The sequence below is a fragment of the Apiotrichum porosum genome (genome assembly GCF_003942205.1).
Source record: "Apiotrichum porosum strain DSM 27194 chromosome Unknown scaffold_5, whole genome shotgun sequence".
NCBI lineage: Eukaryota > Fungi > Basidiomycota > Tremellomycetes > Trichosporonales > Trichosporonaceae > Apiotrichum > Apiotrichum porosum.
Window position 1 is genome coordinate 371,022 of NW_021167112.1, and position 17,527 is coordinate 388,548.

Consider the following 17,527-nt stretch of genomic DNA (forward strand, 5'->3'; position numbering starts at 1 on the left):
CGCTGCACAGACACAAATCTTGACGACACCAAGTCAAGCCTACTCAAATCTCCACCCTTACCCCCCCCCCCAAACAACAACTCAATCAAAATGGCATTCGGCGAACGCGGTGGACGTGGTGGTGGTAAGTAACATCTGCTCACCAAGGGGTGGAGACTCGGGCCATTGTGGAAGGCGCAGAGGGCTGTGGAGTTCCAACTCCACACCCCTCCGTCCTTCCCTTCGCATACTGGCCTTGTCACAACTCCACCCTCCTCCTCTATCTTCTAGCACTGACATCCACAACAGGTGGTCGCGGCGGTGGTCGCGGTGGCTCGTTCGGCGGACGCGGTGGCGGCCGGTGAGTGTGCTCACGAGCGGAAGAGATACTTGACCGCTCCATTTGTAAGAAGATCATCGACTGACTTTGCGCAGCGGCGGTGGTGCCGGTGGTGGCCGTGGTGGCTTTGGCGGTGGTGGCCGTGGTGCCCCCGGCGGTCGCGGCGGTGCCGGTGGCCGTGGCCGTGGTGCTCCTGGTGGCCGTGGTGGTGAGTGCTCTCCGTTGAACAGGAAACAGGAGTCCGGAGCTGGTTGAGACGTACAACCCGTGGGCGGCAAAAGCTTCTGCCGACTGCCTGCCCATAGCGCCCCACTTTGTTCTGGACTGTCTTTTGCTATTCCTAGCACACGACAAGACGCTGACGACGATTAGGTGGCCGCGGTGGTGCCCGTGGCGGCAAGGCTGGTCTCGGCAAGGGCCCCGGTGCTGTCACCATTGAGAACCACAAGCACGCTGGTGTCTACATTGCCAAGGGCAAGGAGCACCTCCTTGTTACCCGCAACCTCACCCCCGGTGAGAGCGTGTACGGTGAGAAGCGCATCTCGGTCGCTACCATGAACGCGGAGGGTGAGGAAGAGAAGGTCGAGTACCGTGTGTGGAACCCCTTCCGCTCCAAGCTTGCCGCTGGTATCCTCGGTGGTCTTGACAACATCCATGTGAGTAGCGACCAGAGCGCTTCTGCCTGTACACGACTGGGAAGGGCGGATGCACGCTCTCATTTCGGGCGTCTGGTGGACATGACAATTCTTGTCTCCTGTTGGCCCTGAAGAACTTCATACTGACCCCCAATCCCAGATCAAGCCCGGAGCCAAGGTCCTCTACCTCGGTGCCGCCTCGGGTTCGTCGGTCTCGCACGTTGCCGACATTGTCGGCCCCGAGGGTGTCGTCTACGCCGTCGAGTTCTCGCACCGCCCGGGTCGTGACCTTATCGGCATGGCCAAGAAGCGCACCAACGTTATCCGTGAGTGGCCCCCGCCTATTGCCGAGACGTCTCCAAACTAACACCGTCTCCAGCCATCGTTGACGACGCTCGTCACCCCCAGAAGTACCGCATGCTCCTCCAGATGGTCGACGTCATCTTCGCCGACGTTGCCCAGCCTGACCAGGCCCGTATCATTGCCCTCAACGCCCACCACTTCCTCAAGCAGGGTGGTGCCATTGTCATCTCGATCAAGGCCAACTGTATCGACTCGACCGCGCCCGCTGCCCAGGTCTTCGCTTCCGAGGTCAACAACATGCGCAAGGAGGGCATCAAGCCCAAGGAGCAGCTCACCCTCGAGCCTTACGAGCGTGACCACGCCATTGTCGTTGGTATCTACGAGCGCAACTCTGGCAACTAAAAAGGACTCGCTTTTTGGTGCCGTGGGGTTTTGCTGCTCATCTATATCAACCGCAGTAGCTGCACGCACTGCTAGCTAGTTCTTCATTCTTGCGCCTGGATCATACCACACTCTCCAGGCCATTGTACCTGCGCCGACGAGGCTATGTATTGGGATCGAGCACTGCAGCCGGAGAATATTATCCAAAAGTGTCTTTTTTTTTCGCTGACGTTTTCGTGTTTACGTAATCAATATTTTGCACGCTGTGACGTCTGCTCTGTTGGGTTCCTTCATTTACGAGCCTTCCAGTCCTCTCTCTCCCCAATTAATGGCCAGCCATGGCGCTCACACCGACCGACCTCGTTCGCCTGCTTGGGTTGCATGTCTTCCATACCCCCCCAGTCGCATCGACGTCTGCAATTTCGTATGTTATGACCGAGTTGGCGGCAGACAATTTCCTTGTCCGCGCCCGCCTCTCCTACGACTCGCTTCTTGTACAGCGCCTTTCGACTTTGCTGGCCCAGTCGGCCGCCCTTCTGACTCCTACCGCTCCAATCCTCGCCAAACTTACATTAATTGAGGCCACCCTGGTGTCGGCCACGGTAGCTGGGTCGGATTATGACCAGCCCGGAAGTGCGGTTTCGGGAGAGCTCGGCCTCACCGTCTTCCTCCTCGAGTACGTTTGCCACCGATGTTCCTAGCTCCTAGGAAACTCTTGTTTGACGTGCTGACATGTGCACCAGGGCTCTTACGGGACCGATTAATCGTTGGCTCTATTACCTCCCCAAAGACACGCCACTGTCCTCTGCAAGGTGGCAAGTCGTGGGAAATGGCCCCCCAGGGAAAGCAGACATACGTCTGGTTCTTAGGGACCCCAAGGCCACCGGCGAGCCTATGACGCTTGTAGTTGGCTAGATCAAGACCTCTATCGCTCTTTCTGACACGGTGATGCTGTCCATGTGTGATGACATCGCGCGCGGTCAGCTGTACTGCTTGGCCGATGGTTCCACTGTCCGCGTTGGCGAGGAGCGTCTGGCTCGCAAGCAGCGCTCGAAGCTATGCAAGGTCATCGACCAGGTAAGTGGGTGCGGTCCCAACTAGTAACTGACTTTATGTTTAGATTCGCATCGAAATGGCAAGTCGCGGTGTGGATGTAGCGATGTGCACCAACGGCACGTTGTTCGTCCCAATCGTGCAGACCCACTCGCGGACGAAGCCGGTTGTGACCTTTGGCGACCCAATTCGCCAGACCGACGAAAGGCTCAGTTCCTCCACACTGGCCACCACACCGCTGGGCCTCGTACTTGCTCTCGTGTTCGAGGGATTCCGTCTGAAAGGCATCAACATCGAACGCTCCCCCGATGAGCGGCCAACGGACGACCATGACGGAGCGCGCAGGTCCGATTCTCTCCCGTTCGCCGCGCCGCCAACCTCAATGCGTACTTCGACCTCGTTGGCGGCGAATAGTCTTCCAACGCCGCAACTCACACCTGCGGCATCGCCGACCAAGATTACCCTTCCGCCGACGATTCTATTGCAATTCCCAAGACGAACTCGGCCAATGCAGCGCATCTTCCCGGCTGTGACCTCGTCCTCTCACCGCTCGGCAAATGTCATGCAAGGCGGTCTACGTGGCAGTGGTGCCCTGGCCACCTGCTTCTCGGGAACAGTCAACCACGTCAACTCTTATAATGTCCTGCTCAAATTTGTGGATATCACGTCGTTTCCCGAAGAAGGGGCTTGGAACGGCCATACCCGCGATGAAGCACTGTCGGCGATCTACAAGGAGGCCACCCTCCTCGCCGGTCCGCTGGCGGGCGTGGCAGGTGTCCCACGGATGATGGGAATGTACAGTGCTCCCGACAGCGACGGTGGAGGCGGACAGGTAATCTGCCTCGTCGAGGAGGACTGCGGGCAGCGCCTGACAATGTCGGCTCGGGCCGACCTTTCCAGACAGTGAGTGCAATGCGCCATGTCGTTTATATCCTCGTTACCCCATCTAACATTATGCAGACAGTCAATCCGCGATTTGTACACGACAATCCACGCGGCGGGAGTTCTTCACGGCGACGTGGAGTGGCGTCACATCCTGGACGGTGGACCGGGTGGTGTCGCCATTATTGATTTCGACAAGGCAACGGGGCGTTCAGACGAGACCGATAAGCAGTGGGCGGCTCTATGCGAGGAAGAGATGAAGAAAGTGCAGGCCATGCTGGAAACGTCGTAGGTTGGTGGTTTTATGTAGCAGTAGTCCATGTCATTGAGTAGTCCATGTCATTGAGTAGTCCATGTCACAATCCCATCTGGGCACCGATACTGCAGCCATCAGTGCTTGTTTTCGATGTAGACCTTAACACACATATGAGCATCTTTGGGGCCAGAGACATCCCCAGTGCACTCTTGGCGACAGCTCTTTGCGGGCTCCGTCCCCGTCTGACACGACTCGCAAAACAGCAGGCGTTTCCAATAAATTGCGACATTCATGGAAGGAAAGGGGTGAGGTTTCGTCTTTATCCGGTTGCGTTATGCATGCATAGTAGCATAAATCTCTGCATAAAATCCATCCATGGCGCACGAATGCATCAACCAGTTTCATCCCCAATGCATGCAGGCGACCACGACGCAAGTAGATTTGGCCGCATGCGGAAAAATGCCTGTTTTCGGTGAATTGATGTCCTTAATGCGGTTGGGTAGTGCCGACACCATTTCCGCGACGCGTAGGATATAAGACGCCCACTCCTGTGGATGGACGAGAGGTGTCCCCCAGTGTTGTACTTTAACCTATCTTTATCTACATCTCGTTACTACCATCTTTGCCCCATCTTGATTTTATCTTTGGCTCGACATCTTTACCCAATTTTGCTCAACAATGGTCGCCACTCGCCGTCCCAACCCTGGTCCCCATGGGTACATCAGGCCGCCCCTGTCATATCAGCACCCTTCCGATACATCCAAGTGTAAGTCGTGGGTACTGACTAGACCTCGTTTCTGCCCACAGCACTAACCATGCACAGTGTCCGGTGCCGAGTTTGTCAGCCTCCTCGCGGCGGCAGTGGAAGCGGTCCAAGAGGTACGTTTTCCGGTGCCGCGGACGTCTAAAAGGTTGTTTGTTACGTTACTGACTTTGTCGCGACAGCGCCATGTCGCACAGGTCTGCTCAAATGTAAAGTCCACACACAGCCATGCCCCGCCAGTGGGCAATCCCACCACGGCGGCGATCCCAGGACCCAACGCGGCTTCAGCACCCGACAGGAACGCCACTCCCGGTGGTACCCATCCTCCTCGTCCACTCCCGACCTTTGACGCCCAATCCTCCCCCTCTGGCGCCGACACCGCACTCCTAACCCGCATTTCCCTCAACCGCACCTCGGACCCGGCGCGTCTCGCGGCCGTATACGCCGCCGTGAGGCATTTTGTCGGTACGCTCTGGGCCGCCACTGCGGGTTTGGACCTGGGTACGCCGAGTGGCGACGGCGCCGCGAGCCTGGGCATCCAGGCGGCTCTGGTCGCGTATGCCAAGAACACGGGCGACGCGAGTGTGGCCGTGTACGCCCAGAGCGTGTGGATTTCGCTCGTGCCCGACGCGACGTTGGCGGCTCGGACCACAACGTCGTCTGCGTCCTCGACACGTACACACGAAAACAAGAATGTGGCACACAACCCTCGTTCTTCACCTACCCACAACGACACGCCCGCAGGCGACGAGGAGGAGGACGCGGCGCTCATGTTCCTCAACGTTTACGAGGACACCAGCATCCCCGCCACTGCCCCCACCAACCAACCCCAAGCACCCAGCCAGACCCAGCCCCAGACCCAGACCCAACCCCCGGCGCAAGCGGCACCCTTCCCCCCTCCGGCCGGACACCGTGTCCACCTGCGCATCCCCAGCACACTCTGGACCCAGCGCGGCAGGGACCCGGGACTGTGGTTTGGCCGGGTGCTGTGGTATTCCGTTGCGGCCGTGTCGTCCACTTGTTCCCCGCCGCCTACCGCATCTTCGTCGACATCTTGAAATAATCTCAAACACCCAATCTACCCAAACCCAATCTTGTGTCGAAAAACAATGTCACAAATGTCAAATGAAAATGATAGTTTATCTCTCCCTTTATCTCCCTTTATCGATAATTTGTGGATCTACCCAACAGTTGTAGGCCTAGTTGTACCCCTAGTAACCTGCCTATACCCCCTGTTCTACAAGTTGTACCCCGCTCTAGTTGGTTGTAGCATACAACGGCAAACCTGTGTGTATGTATCAATTGCCGTGTTGTACTGCACCGAGCCATGAACGAGAAACCCCGGGGAACGGCATGGTGTCAACCCCCTCCCCCCTCCCCTTCACCCACCCATTCATTCCCATCCGACGCCACGGCGACACACTTGACCACCGCCACGGCCAGCAAACACACCGTCTCAGAAGCATACTTGTATTCCATGTCACAACGCACGCCTACGCAAAAAAAGGGTCTATCGTACACACGTCTCTCCTCGTTCTCTCTCTCTCTCTCTCTCATTCTTCGTCTAAAAGTCCGTCGCTATGCTTTGTTTGTCCAAATTTCCCCTTTCCCTTTCCCTTTCCCTTTCAAGCTGAGCTGTACCAGCAGCCAGAACGCGTCAAGCGGGCAGAGGTCGTCGTCCCACGCCGTGGGGCGAGGAGGAGGGGAGGGGGGGTGAGGTTCTTGTGGGCCAGATTGAATTGCTGATACGCTGTACCGTTTTGTTCTTGTTCCGTGTATGCTGGAGGTGTGGTGCGGTCCGCTGGCTCACTCATCGCTGGTTGACAGTGGTGCTGACGTTGCGGCTGGCCCTTCGTGGGGCGTTCTTGAGGGCGGACGATTCCCGTCGCTTGCCGGCGCTTGCGGCGGCCTGGTCGCGCTTGCGCTCGGCGTACAGCTCGGCCCAGAGCGGGTTGGTCGGGATACGCCCAGACAGGAGGGATTGGAAGGTCTCCATCCTGCAAACCGTCAGCTCTTGTGCAATTACCAGCCGCCGCAGTTTTGACTCACCACACTGCCTTGTCCTCGTCCTTGTCGGCGCTGAAGACAATGCCCTCGCCATCCCGGAACCGCAGCTGGAAGCTACGCAGGCGCGCAGAGTACGGGTCATAGTCGTCGTCGTTGGTCTTCTTGGGAGCGTTGAGGTCGACAACAGACTTGAGCTCGCGCATGTCGATGCTGGTGACTTCACGCTTGGTCACTTCGTTGATGGCGAGCAGGGAAGCACCGCGGAGCTTGAACATCCTTCGGCGCGGGACGCGGCAGTCGCCGCCAATCTGGGTGAGGATGCCCTCGTGGTACTCCTCCTCGTGCCACTTGTGGTGCTTGAGGCCGCGGAGGGTCTCGTCAATGCTACCAGGGAGCTCTTCTGGGGAGAGCCCGGGAAGAGGGGGCAGGCGGAGGATCTGGATGGTGATCTTGGCGACCTGGGGACGAGGAGCAGTGCCGTCGGGCAAAGTGGGACCCTTGAACATGGCAAACATCGGGTAGCGGATCTCGAGGACCTTGGCCTCACACTGGGACGCAATGGGCTTGAGCGCAATGTGCGTCTTGGCAACAGTGTTTCCGCTGTCGATAAAGTACTTGGCAATGGTGTCGACACGGGGGCGAGGAGGCTGGACAACAACAGGAGCCGGGGCAGGAGCCGGGACCACGGGGGTGCTCTGGGTACGCGAGTGCTTGTTCTTGCGCGGGGTGCCGAACAGCGCGCGGAACCCACCACCGTGTGAGCGGCCCGAGGAGACGGACACGGCGGGGGACTGGGCACCGGTGCGTTCGGGCACGACAGCAGGCGGAGGCATCGGCGGCTGGGGGCGGTTGCGCTCGTTGATGAGCTTGGTGATGTGCGGGTCGCGGCGGATGTCGAGCGAGAGGGAGAACTCAAAGTTGGCGTGCTCGACGAGCGAAAACTCCTGGTTGACACGGGCACCTTCGGAAAGCACGCCGTAGGGAGTGCGGATGTAGTCGATACCGTTGTCGAGGGTGATGCAGAAGAAGGTCTGCTCGCGTGGCATGGGGAGCTGGAGCGACTCGACACCAAGCACCTTGACGTAGACGGTACCGCTGGACTTGCCCTCGCTGACCTCGCGAGCACGCGCGGCACGGAGCTCGCGACTGTGCTCATTCATGTCAGAGGGACGACGGACAGGTCGCCAGGCCTTGTTGGTCTCAAGGTCGCCAGCGGCACTGCCCTTGATGCCATCAGTGTACGTGGCACGCACATGTCCGCGGTCACGAACGCGGTAGCCACGCGTGCTGCCAATGTGCTCAATCTCGTCGCGGACCGAGTCGAGAATCGACTCGTTGTCGTCGGCAAGCCCCAACGTGAGGCGGGGCGTCAACTTGCTGGGGCTAGCGTCCCCAGTAGATGCGCTACGGCGACGGCTGTTGCGCATCATCCTGCCGGCACGCGTCTCGTTGATCGAGCCCGACTGCGAGTTGGGCAGAGGCGGCTCCACGTCAGGCTGCTTGCGCAGGATGCTGACGGGCGGGACAGCCTTGGTGGGACTCTCGATAACGCGGCTGGACGACGACGAGGGATCGTCCTTGCCAAAGGCGGTCATGATGCGGTCCAGGGCAGACTTGGGCGAGTCGCGGCCGCCATCCTTGAGCTGCTGGAGAGCCGTGGCCTGCGACGAGCTAGAGCTCATGGATGAGCGCGTAGGCGTGTCGGGAGAGAGCACGCGGTCGAGCTGGGCGCCGCCTGCAGGAGGAGCAGGGAGGTCCTTGTCGATGCTGGTAGCGCTCGAACGGTGCGGACGACGGAATGCAGGCGAGGGAGCGTCAAAGCTCACCCTGCCACTGGTCGGGCTGGTGAGGGGCGACTGGCTCGACGGGGTGACAGACTGCGAGACGTTGCGAGGCGCGTTGATCTTGATGGGGGAGATGACGCGACTAGGCGAGTCCATCATGGACACGGGACGACCGCCAGTGGCAGTCTCGGCGGCGACGCGCTTGCTGACCTGCTCGCGAATGAGCTCGCGCGAGATGCGCTGACGGACACGCGAAGTGGTGCTCATCTCGCTCACGTCCTTGTTGGACTCGACAGGCGGGCCAAACTCGTCAGAGCTGGACGTAGGGATCTCAGCCGAGCTCCTGACAGGGGCCGAGGCGAGCGGCGACGACATGGAGACGCGTGAAGGCGTGGCCCTCGACGGCGTGGCAAGACCAGCAGGCGAGCGGCTGGGTGTCATGCGAGAGGGAGAGCCTACAGGCGAACCGCGGTCCATGATGCTGGGGCGGGTTGGCGTCGACGGAGCAGGCGATGGGGAAGTGATAGTCACAGGGCCGGGAGTGCCGATGGGAGTCGAAAACTTGGGGGAGTCGGGCTCCTCCTCGACAACCTCGTTCTCGTCCTTGGGCATGTCGAGCGAAAGCCCGGCAAACTCAAACGACGGGATGCGTGGGCTCTCCTTGCGCGTCTCAGACTCGTCGCGCTTGACTGGCGGCGGGGTGAGAGGCTCCTCGACCTCAGACTGCATCTCGACCTCGTCCTCGTCCTCGTCGGCGAGAACAGCTTGGTCCTCCAACTCGGGTGAGAGGTCAAGCTTGGGTGCCACATCCGAGACACGGGGATGAGCAGAAGCAGGATGCGTGGGGTCACGCTCGGGCTCCTCGTCCTCAATCTCAGACGGGAGGCTGAGGCGTGGGGCCGAGAGGGAAACGCGGCGCTTGATGGGCGAGACCGAGGCCTGGCGCTTCTCGGGGGACTCGGACTTGAACACGGGGTCATCCGCAATGAGGGGCGAGACGCCAATGTCTGGAAGAGAGAAGCCGGACAGATCGGCGCGGTGGGCAGTGTGCACCTCTGCAATCTCAGTCGCCGAGGTCTCCGCAGTTCCCGTCTCGTCGTCGTCCTCGTTCTCCGACTCGGACTCGGGCTGAGACGCAACCATGTGGACGGGGCTAGGAAGGTCGAGAGCCGCAGGAGGAGGAAGGGGAGGGCGGGGCAGCACGCGGCGAGGGGTGAGGGGGGCAGTGGCAGCCGCTGCCTCCTCTTCCTCAACGGGCGAAGGAGGAAGGTCCTTGCCGGACGGCTTGGGTGTGGTTTCCTTGGTCCTCTTGAACATGGCCATGCGCTTGCTGGGGCCCTGCAGTTCGGGAACGTCGGACACCTTGCGGTCAGAGACCTTGCGAGGGGGAGCCGGGGACGCAGGCGACACCTTGCGAGCCGCAGGGGAGGCGATCACGGCCCCAAAGACATCGTCGGACGGGTGCGCGGGGAGCAGGGCCGGGGCACTGTATGGCGAGTCCGACTCGGAACCCGACGTCGTCGAGGCAGAAACGGGAGGACCGGAGCGGGGCGGGTGGCTTGGGAAACCACGGCCGAGTGCCGACTGAACAGCAAGAGCACGGGCAGCGTTGCCACGGTCAGCGTGCGACGTGCGGCCGAGAGGGACGCCGTCCTCGGAACGCTCGTGGTGCTCGCCGTTGAGCTCGGTGGCGGTCTGGATCGTGATGAAGGGGTCGTAGAGACCACCTTCCTGGTGGGAGTGAGGGCCGGGGGATGCGGGGTGGGGCTTGCCAGCGGCAGGTTGAGCGGCGTCGCCGTTCAGCAGCATCGAGTGGTCGTCCGAGTGCGGAAGGTTGGGCTGGACTCCCGGGTCCAGGTGGGGAGTGATGGTGTGGACGTGGTGTGGGGACTGGGGCAGAAGGAGCTGTTCGATGAGCGGGGTCGACAGAACCGCGCCCTGCGAGCTCACGCTTTCGGTGTTGTCATCCGACTGCGAGTTACGAGCCGGCGAGTCCTCCAGGGGCATTTCAAAGGACGTAAACGACGCCTCCATGGGGAGCTCAAACTCGGCCTGGTCCTCAAACGCCTCGGTCTCTGCGCGAGGAGGCGAAAGGAAGCCGTCGTCCATGAGCGAGTCCATAAAGTCGGCCGTGGCGCTGGTGTCACCGACGTGGGGAGTGTCCTCAGAGTCGTGGCTCATCTCGCGGTCGCTGCGCTGTGGCGAAGACGTGTCGGCAGTCTGGACAAGCTGGCCGACCCAGTCGTCGCCATCAGCGTCGGTCCACTCTTCATCGTCGCCGTCGAGGTCAAAGTTGCTGAAACCAAAGTTGTCGAGCGACACCTCGCGGCTGTGGGGCACAAACTCCTTGACGTCAGGGACCGTCTGGAAAGTGACAGTCTTGCGAGACGGCGAGTCACATCCGCGCGTGCGGGGTCCAAGCAGACGACGCGATGCCGAGAGAGCCGACTTTGTGGGTGTGGGCGATGGCTGAGCCGGTGGGATCGCGTCCACGCCCAGCTCGGCCCTGTCGTGGCGCAACGGCGACGGTGTGACGGTTCCAGAGACCCTGCGCTGTGGGCTTGCAGAGGGTGAGTCCGAGGTGCGAGCTTGGGAGAGGTTGGCGCTTGGGCTGGCATTGCGCTTGTTGGTGCCAGAGGTGCGGCGCTGGGGAGGCGACGCAAGTGTCTCCTCCTCTCCAGCGGACTCGGCGTCCGACTCGGCAGGGTTTTCGCGGCGCTCGCTGAGGAAGGGAGAGTTGGTGACGTACTCGCCCTTGACGAGTGCCTTGTATGCGAGCGACTTGCGCGGAGCGCGTTTGGGCTTCTCGGGCGGCGTCTCGTTCTCCTTGGATCCAGACACTTTGCGTTCCAAGCTGGCCACACGGTTGGCGGAACGCTCAATGGAGACCTTGCGTTCGTTGGAAACCTTGCGAGTGCCGGTGACGGCAGCTCCGGCCGCAAACCGTGAGGCGGTGCCGATGCCCAGTCCGATCGCAGACTTGGGGGTGTTGGCCGATCCCGACGCAGTCTTGGGGACCTGGCCGTATGCGCGGTTGGGTGTGCGGCGCTCGTGAATGACGGAAGAGGCCTCGACGTTGCGGCCGTTGCTGAGGGCACCCTCGCGGGTGCTCAGGTCCTTGAACGGCGAGTTGGCGACGAGCGAGTTGGTAGCCATGTGACGGAACGAGCTTGATGTGCGACGTGGTGTGCCGTTCGAACCGCCACCACCACCGGATGCCGACTCGCCAGTGTGGTCGGGTCGGAGGGGGGAGGCGTTGACCGAGTCGGTCCCACGCTTGCTGATGTTTAGTGGCGACCACCCCTTTGAACTCGAGTTGATGATCGAGTTGCGGGATGCGGTCGCAGCGTTGCCGGAAGGGTTATGCAGGCGTATCCTGTTGTTGGATGTCGGCGACGTCACGGTCAACCTGCTCTTGGGGGGCGAGGCAGCCATGGTGTGCCGAGGAAAGGATGAGGATCGGACGGGTGGTGGAGTGGGGAGACAGGTGATGGGTGGCCTGTGTGTTGTTGTTGTGTTTATTGGGTAACGGGGTCAGCTGGTGGTGACCAGGGGTTGGGGGAGGTTTGTGGGCGACGGGCGCCTTGGTGACCTCTTTGAGTGTTGTTGGTGGTGGGTGTCGTGTTCCTCTACGTGGTCGAGCAGTAGGGAGGGCGGAGAGGGTGTCGAAGACGTGGGGGTGAAGAAAGAAAAGGGGAGAGGGTGGCTGTTGATGATATGGGTGATGGGTCGTTGTGGGTTTGTGTGTGGGAGTGTTTGTGTCCCCTCGGTTGTGTTGGCGTTTCCACCCACACACAGTGCGCCAAGGGCGTGTGCCCACAGAGTGCCCGCCCGCGGCTCAACCGCCACCCCGGAAAGTCAGTCGCGCTCCCATGCTTCCGCGGATGTATTTTCCCTCACCCTGGGAATCCATGTTGGCGGCGTTTGACACATGTGGCACACTGATGCACCTACGCAGCCAGGCACGTCCACTCAATGTTGACACCCGCCGAGTTCATGTATCCATGTCCACGGCATGTCATCTCGACTGAGAGCTCTAGAGCTCACTGCCTGTGGCCTGTGGCCCTAATATTCAATGACCAGGTGCACATATCAAGCCTCTTTCTGGTCTCTTCTGGCCTCATACGGCCGCTGTGTGTTTGAAAGCGCGACAACCGGCAGACATCCTTGAACTCGGCCACGTTTTTTCTGTTACGTAATGTAACGTGGCACATTATTACATAATGCCTTGTGCCTAATCTCTGTGACGCGTGTGTTGGCCGGCTGTTTGTGTCCGCGCGCGGCGCTGACCTGGCCCAGGCGCGGGCCGCTGCCAGGGATGAGAGAGGGACCGTTGGGTGTTCGTTGGTGTCTCGTCCTTCTATCTGTACCAGTCAAACACCCTCTCTCACACCTCTCGACCTACTCACAATGTCCCTCCTGGCAATCCAGGTAGGTAGACACACTTTCCAGGTTGTTTTACTGTGCTAACTCGCCCCGCAGAGCCAGTACTGGGCCGTCCGCGACTACCTCTCGCCTGTACGCACGCACTCGCCACCCGATTAGTCTGGAGAGCAGCCAACTGACACTTTGCCTTTATAGGTCCTCCGCGAGAGCAAGTTTAAAGAGCACGGCCGTATCACTCCTGGTACGTACAGTGGTATACAACGTTGGCTGACGGTGTAGAGGAGTTTGTGGCAGCTGGCGACTTCCTCACGTTCAAGTTCCCCGTCTGGCAATGGTGGGTTTGATGGTGCCCGTCGACGAAAGGCGCTCACCACCGCACAGGGAGAAGGGAGACCCGTCGCGCACTCGCGACTTTCTTCCAGCCGACAAGCAGTACCTTATCACGCGTAACGGTGAGTCTCACCGCCCTCTGGAGGCTAGACTCCCACCATCGTTGCTGTACCCCAGGGCTTGCGCCAGCGTGTCCAGCTGCGCACGGCTACCCCGCGCCGTGACCGTTGTACCGCGCACTGGCCATCTCGCGATGACTAACTTCTCTTGCCCCATCATCATCACATACTGACACAATCCAGTGCCATGCCTCCGCCGCGCGACCGCGATCAACTACACAGACGACGACGAGGACGCCGAGAAGCTGCTGAGCTTCATGGACGAAGCCGAGGCCGCGGCTCCTGGCGCCGACGAGGAATGGGTGGCAACACACCTTGGAAGGCGTGAGTATTTTGGATATGCCTCTGGAACCCGGTCCGCGCTACCTACAAGCTGACACGTACAGCGACCCAGGCTGAGACCGTTGCCGAGATTCCCGACTCGCCGTCGCTCGAGGCCCAGGCTTCGAACCTGCACATTGGCGACGACGACGAGATCCCCGACATGGACGACATCCCAGACATGGACGAGGCGGCGGGTTTGGAAGACGAAGAGGACGAGGCGGCCGTGCAGCGCGGAGCCAAGTCGTCGTCTGACAACCTCTTGCAAGTGCGCACGTACGACTGCTACATTTCGTACGACAAGCACTACCAGACACCCCGGTTCTGGCTGTTTGGCTACGACGAGAACAAGCGTCCCCTCACTGCGACCGAAGTGTTCCAGGACGTTCCCGCCGACCACGCGTTCAAGACCATGACGATGGAGGCGTTCCCCCACTCGGGCACACAGCTGGCGTCGGTCCACCCGTGCAAGCACGCGAGTGTGATGAAGAAGTTTATCGACAGGATGGAGGCCCAGGCCGAGGACAGCGGCGACGCTGCGGGTTCGTCCACGTCCCCAGCATCCAAGCGCAAGTGGCTCGGCGGCGTCATGCGCAAGGTCACGGGCGGGGACAAGGACAAGCCCAAGGCCGCCGACAAGAAGGACGGCAGCAGCCCCGACGACGAGCCGACGGGCATCCAGGTCGACTTTTACCTCGTCATCTTCCTCAAGTTTATCGCCAGTATCGTGCCGACTATCGAGGTGGACTCTACCACTCCAATCTAGGGGACGGGACGTACCCATGTTTTTTCCGAAAGGTGGACGTGAACGTGATCGTGATCGTGATCGTGGACACGCGGCATGTGCGCGGCGAGTGGCGGGCATGGGCTAGACAATCTGGCTGGCTTCCAGTGGGACACGCAGCGCGTGCGTCCGAGCACCACACCAGATCTAGGGCTCTGTAGACCTCTAGAGCGATTCTGTGATTCTGTTCATAAAAGCAGATTGCTTTCTTTCTTCTCCCCTCCCTTCATTTGTAAATCAAGTACATAAAAAAAAAGGCAAAACGCAGATATGATGACGATACAGCACACCGCGTTATTCGTGATGTCGTTACTACTACTACTACTACTGCTACTACTACGTGGCCGTCAAGGCTGTCGTTACAGGGTGTCGTGATACGGAAAAGGTCGTCTGGGTGAGAGGGGCAAGCTAGAGGCAAGGAAGGGAGAGAGAGTCGTGTCGCGTTTCAAAGAAGTGTCCTGCCCGATAGAGGATGATATCCATGGGTTTCGGGTCGTTTTGTATGAGGCGTGCCGGGCAGCCTGCGTCTGTCAGTTACACTGGTATATGCACAACTCACGGATGTAGTGGAGCCAGTGCCAATAGGCGAGGCGAGCGGTGACTCACATGTGGGGGGAGGCGGTGATATCCGACGAACACCACAGACCACAGGCATGTCACTACGGTCCCGTCAGCTTGGCTGTGTCACTTTGGCCTTTGACATTCCTCCTTCTTTCAACCATCCCCAGTCCGACCCAACCGGGGACCTGCGCCTTGGTCGCGCGATAGCCCCTCCTCCTCCTCGCCTCCACCATGGACACGGCACTCACTCTATGCAAACGGCCTGAGAAACCACTTGACAACCTTGGGCTCTTTGCCCTTCCACATCTTCCTCCTGAACCGCGCCATCTTGGGGTCCTTTTCGCCCGTCGAGAGGTCCGTCTCGTCCAGAATGTCCATGACGTTCGTGGCGAGCCCGTCGCGTCCGCCGGCGGCATCCACCGTCGGGAGGTGAACGCTCGACGGCGAAAACCAGCCCGCGCCGCCCCCGATACCGCCGTTGTGCGCGCTGCCGGTACTGCCGGCGTGCTGCGAGGTGGCGAGCGACAGGCTGGACGCCATGGCCGCCTTTTGTCGTCGTGCATAGACGCGCGCGTGGGCCTCGCGGCACGCGCGCAGCGGCTCGGGATGCAGCGATACCCGGCTCGCGTTCGGGTCCGTCGTGGCGCTGCTGTACCCCGACCGGTCGTGCTCGTGGTACGAGTCGAGGTTGGACGTCGAGTAGGCGTACGCGTACGCCGACGCGGGCGTAATGGGTGCCGAGGACAACGGTGCGCTGATCGACACGTGTCGGGACGGGGCTGTGGCGGTCGCGGTGTGCGTGCCGCCCGAGGACAGCGCGAGGTCACTGCGCGCGCCAGGGACGCCGCCGCTGCCACTCACGTTGACGCTGTTGTGCGGGTACGAGCGCATCGGGAGCGAGTGTCGGTTGGTGCGCCGCTTGCTGGGCGCTGACGGTGGGAGGAGGTCGGGGACGCTGTCTGCAGCACTGTCGGCGACAAGGGCCGAGTCGGCAGGGATGCGAAGCGAAGACCGGCTCGAGTGGACGCTCGGAGGACGCACTGCTTGTGGCGGTGACAGGAGGGGGTCGGTTGAGCTCGAGCTCGAGTTGCGTGGCACGGGGTCTACTGACGAGCCTGGGGGAGACGTGGTGGTGGGGTGACTTGAGGGGGAGGTGTCGTCGTCCATCTTTGTGTCGTCTGTTCTTTAAGTGTGGGTGGCCGTGGTGGGTACAATCAGCGACCTAAATGACTTTTATGGGTGGCGGAGGCGCCGGCGGCGGGGAGATCGAGGCAGGACTTTGGTAACTTTGAGGGACGGGACCGCGGGAAATGTCACGCCGTCAGGTATTAGGTGGCGTCTGCGGCGGCGCTGCGGTGTGCGAGGGGGGATGGCGAGATGGAGTGACAGCCGCGTACAGAGTGTAGATGAGAGCAAGAGAATGAGCAATCAGCAATGGGGGATATGGGGGGGTCGTCGTGAATGGTGTCAATGCAAGCAAAAGATATCCGAAACGCGCGCTAGGAGAAGGTTGACACTCTTGGATCTCGTGTACTCGTGTTGCGTGATGGTAATACCCGCGGCTACGGTGCACCACGCGCTTCCTCCCGCGAGACCGGCTCTGGTGGAGTCTCATGCTTATCCGAACTGGCCGTCATAGAACGATACCCAACAAAAGAAACAAAAGACCTCGTTGCGCAGTGGCCACAAAGGCCAGAAGCCAGAGGGCCAGAAGTGCCCGAACGGACGAAGGGACAGCAGAGACACACCCAATCTCGACATCCGATATTATTTCCCTGCCTTCCACTCTCGATCACCCTCGTCGTCCTCCAGCCTGGCAGTACCAGAGCAATGGTTACGTTCAATGGTGGTCCGAAAGAGAGGCCAGAGAGGCCAAGACCCGTGGCTGAAACGATGCAACAGCCGACAGGTGCAGGCAGCGCACCCTAGACGGAGTACTCTTCCCTAGACACCGGCCACCTGGGGCCACCTGGTGCACCTGGCGACACCTGCGCAATGCCGGACGGTGCGAAACACCCATGGTCGACCGACCTTTGGATCCTTTAATCCATTGAATACCTCGGCATTGCGGCTGTGCGCCTCACTTCTGTGGGTGCTTTTAGAGAAGAGCAAGCTGCCGGCATGCCGGTTCTGCTGGGTCTCAGCGCGGACCCTCTCGACCCTGGCCAGTGACTCACCAGATCTCACTGGAGCTTGCAGCCAACAAAAGTTGGGGCCAGGTGAAAGGATAAGGAAATTGAGAATGGCAACATGTAACGCTGGACACCGCGATTGAACTCCGCAGCACCTGCGTGGGAGTTGAACATTTTTTTACAAGGAGACGGGCACGCATCGTGCTCAACAAGGCCTCCTGATCATGGGAGCTCACTACGGTATCACTGGCCACTGGCCGGTCACTGGCCCACTGTGGCCGGACTGGGGGGGACCAACGAGCCGTCTGTCACGCGGTCGGTTGTCTAGCGCACCCGACAGGCTGCTCCGAAGCCCAGTCTCTTCTGCCGACACTAGCGCCGGTGGCTACACCACGTCACTACTCGGTTCAACCATGTCGATGCATGCCGAAAGTGCCTACATTTGAGGCCTCGTGTTTTGCCTCGTGTCTTGTAATCGACTAATGGTCTTGTTTTGTTGCTTCTGGCTTTG

The 17,527-nt window shown here is 60.4% G+C and overlaps 6 protein-coding genes across 6 annotated transcripts; 4 read left to right on the plus strand and 2 right to left on the minus strand.

Annotated features, from left to right (window-relative positions):
- Nucleotides 1-90: 90 nt before the first annotated feature.
- NOP1 (Small subunit processome complex component) lies at nucleotides 91-1,659 on the plus strand (the record flags this gene model as incomplete). Its single annotated transcript, XM_028622799.1, has 6 exons — nucleotides 91-124; nucleotides 289-340; nucleotides 415-527; nucleotides 692-975; nucleotides 1,115-1,280; nucleotides 1,334-1,659. The coding sequence occupies 6 exons, from the start codon at nucleotides 91-93 to the stop codon at nucleotides 1,657-1,659; spliced, it is 975 nt and encodes a 324-aa protein (XP_028476692.1).
- A 317-nt stretch (nucleotides 1,660-1,976) lies between these two features.
- Nucleotides 1,977-3,865, plus strand: EHS24_007435 (uncharacterized protein; the record flags this gene model as incomplete). The annotated part of the gene is made up of 5 exons (XM_028622800.1): nucleotides 1,977-2,314; nucleotides 2,382-2,544; nucleotides 2,623-2,715; nucleotides 2,759-3,594; nucleotides 3,652-3,865. The coding sequence occupies 5 exons, from the start codon at nucleotides 1,977-1,979 to the stop codon at nucleotides 3,863-3,865; spliced, it is 1,644 nt and encodes a 547-aa protein (XP_028476693.1).
- Nucleotides 3,866-4,507: 642 nt separating this feature from the next.
- EHS24_007436 (uncharacterized protein) lies at nucleotides 4,508-5,650 on the plus strand (the record flags this gene model as incomplete). The annotated part of the gene is made up of 3 exons (XM_028622801.1): nucleotides 4,508-4,595; nucleotides 4,653-4,708; nucleotides 4,775-5,650. The coding sequence occupies 3 exons, from the start codon at nucleotides 4,508-4,510 to the stop codon at nucleotides 5,648-5,650; spliced, it is 1,020 nt and encodes a 339-aa protein (XP_028476694.1).
- A 752-nt stretch (nucleotides 5,651-6,402) lies between these two features.
- Nucleotides 6,403-11,818, minus strand: BUD4 (Bud site selection protein bud4; the record flags this gene model as incomplete). Its single annotated transcript, XM_028622802.1, has 2 exons — nucleotides 6,403-6,589; nucleotides 6,642-11,818. The coding sequence occupies 2 exons, from the start codon at nucleotides 11,816-11,818 to the stop codon at nucleotides 6,403-6,405; spliced, it is 5,364 nt and encodes a 1,787-aa protein (XP_028476695.1).
- A 975-nt stretch (nucleotides 11,819-12,793) lies between these two features.
- ATG3 (E2-like enzyme) lies at nucleotides 12,794-14,305 on the plus strand (the record flags this gene model as incomplete). The annotated part of the gene is made up of 7 exons (XM_028622803.1): nucleotides 12,794-12,814; nucleotides 12,866-12,901; nucleotides 12,965-13,010; nucleotides 13,049-13,103; nucleotides 13,151-13,221; nucleotides 13,402-13,542; nucleotides 13,605-14,305. The coding sequence occupies 7 exons, from the start codon at nucleotides 12,794-12,796 to the stop codon at nucleotides 14,303-14,305; spliced, it is 1,071 nt and encodes a 356-aa protein (XP_028476696.1).
- An 828-nt stretch (nucleotides 14,306-15,133) lies between these two features.
- EHS24_007439 (uncharacterized protein) lies at nucleotides 15,134-16,051 on the minus strand (the record flags this gene model as incomplete). The annotated part of the gene is made up of 1 exon (XM_028622804.1): nucleotides 15,134-16,051. One exon carries the CDS (start codon nucleotides 16,049-16,051, stop codon nucleotides 15,134-15,136), a length of 918 nt encoding a protein of 305 aa, XP_028476697.1.
- Nucleotides 16,052-17,527: the final 1,476 nt, after the last annotated feature.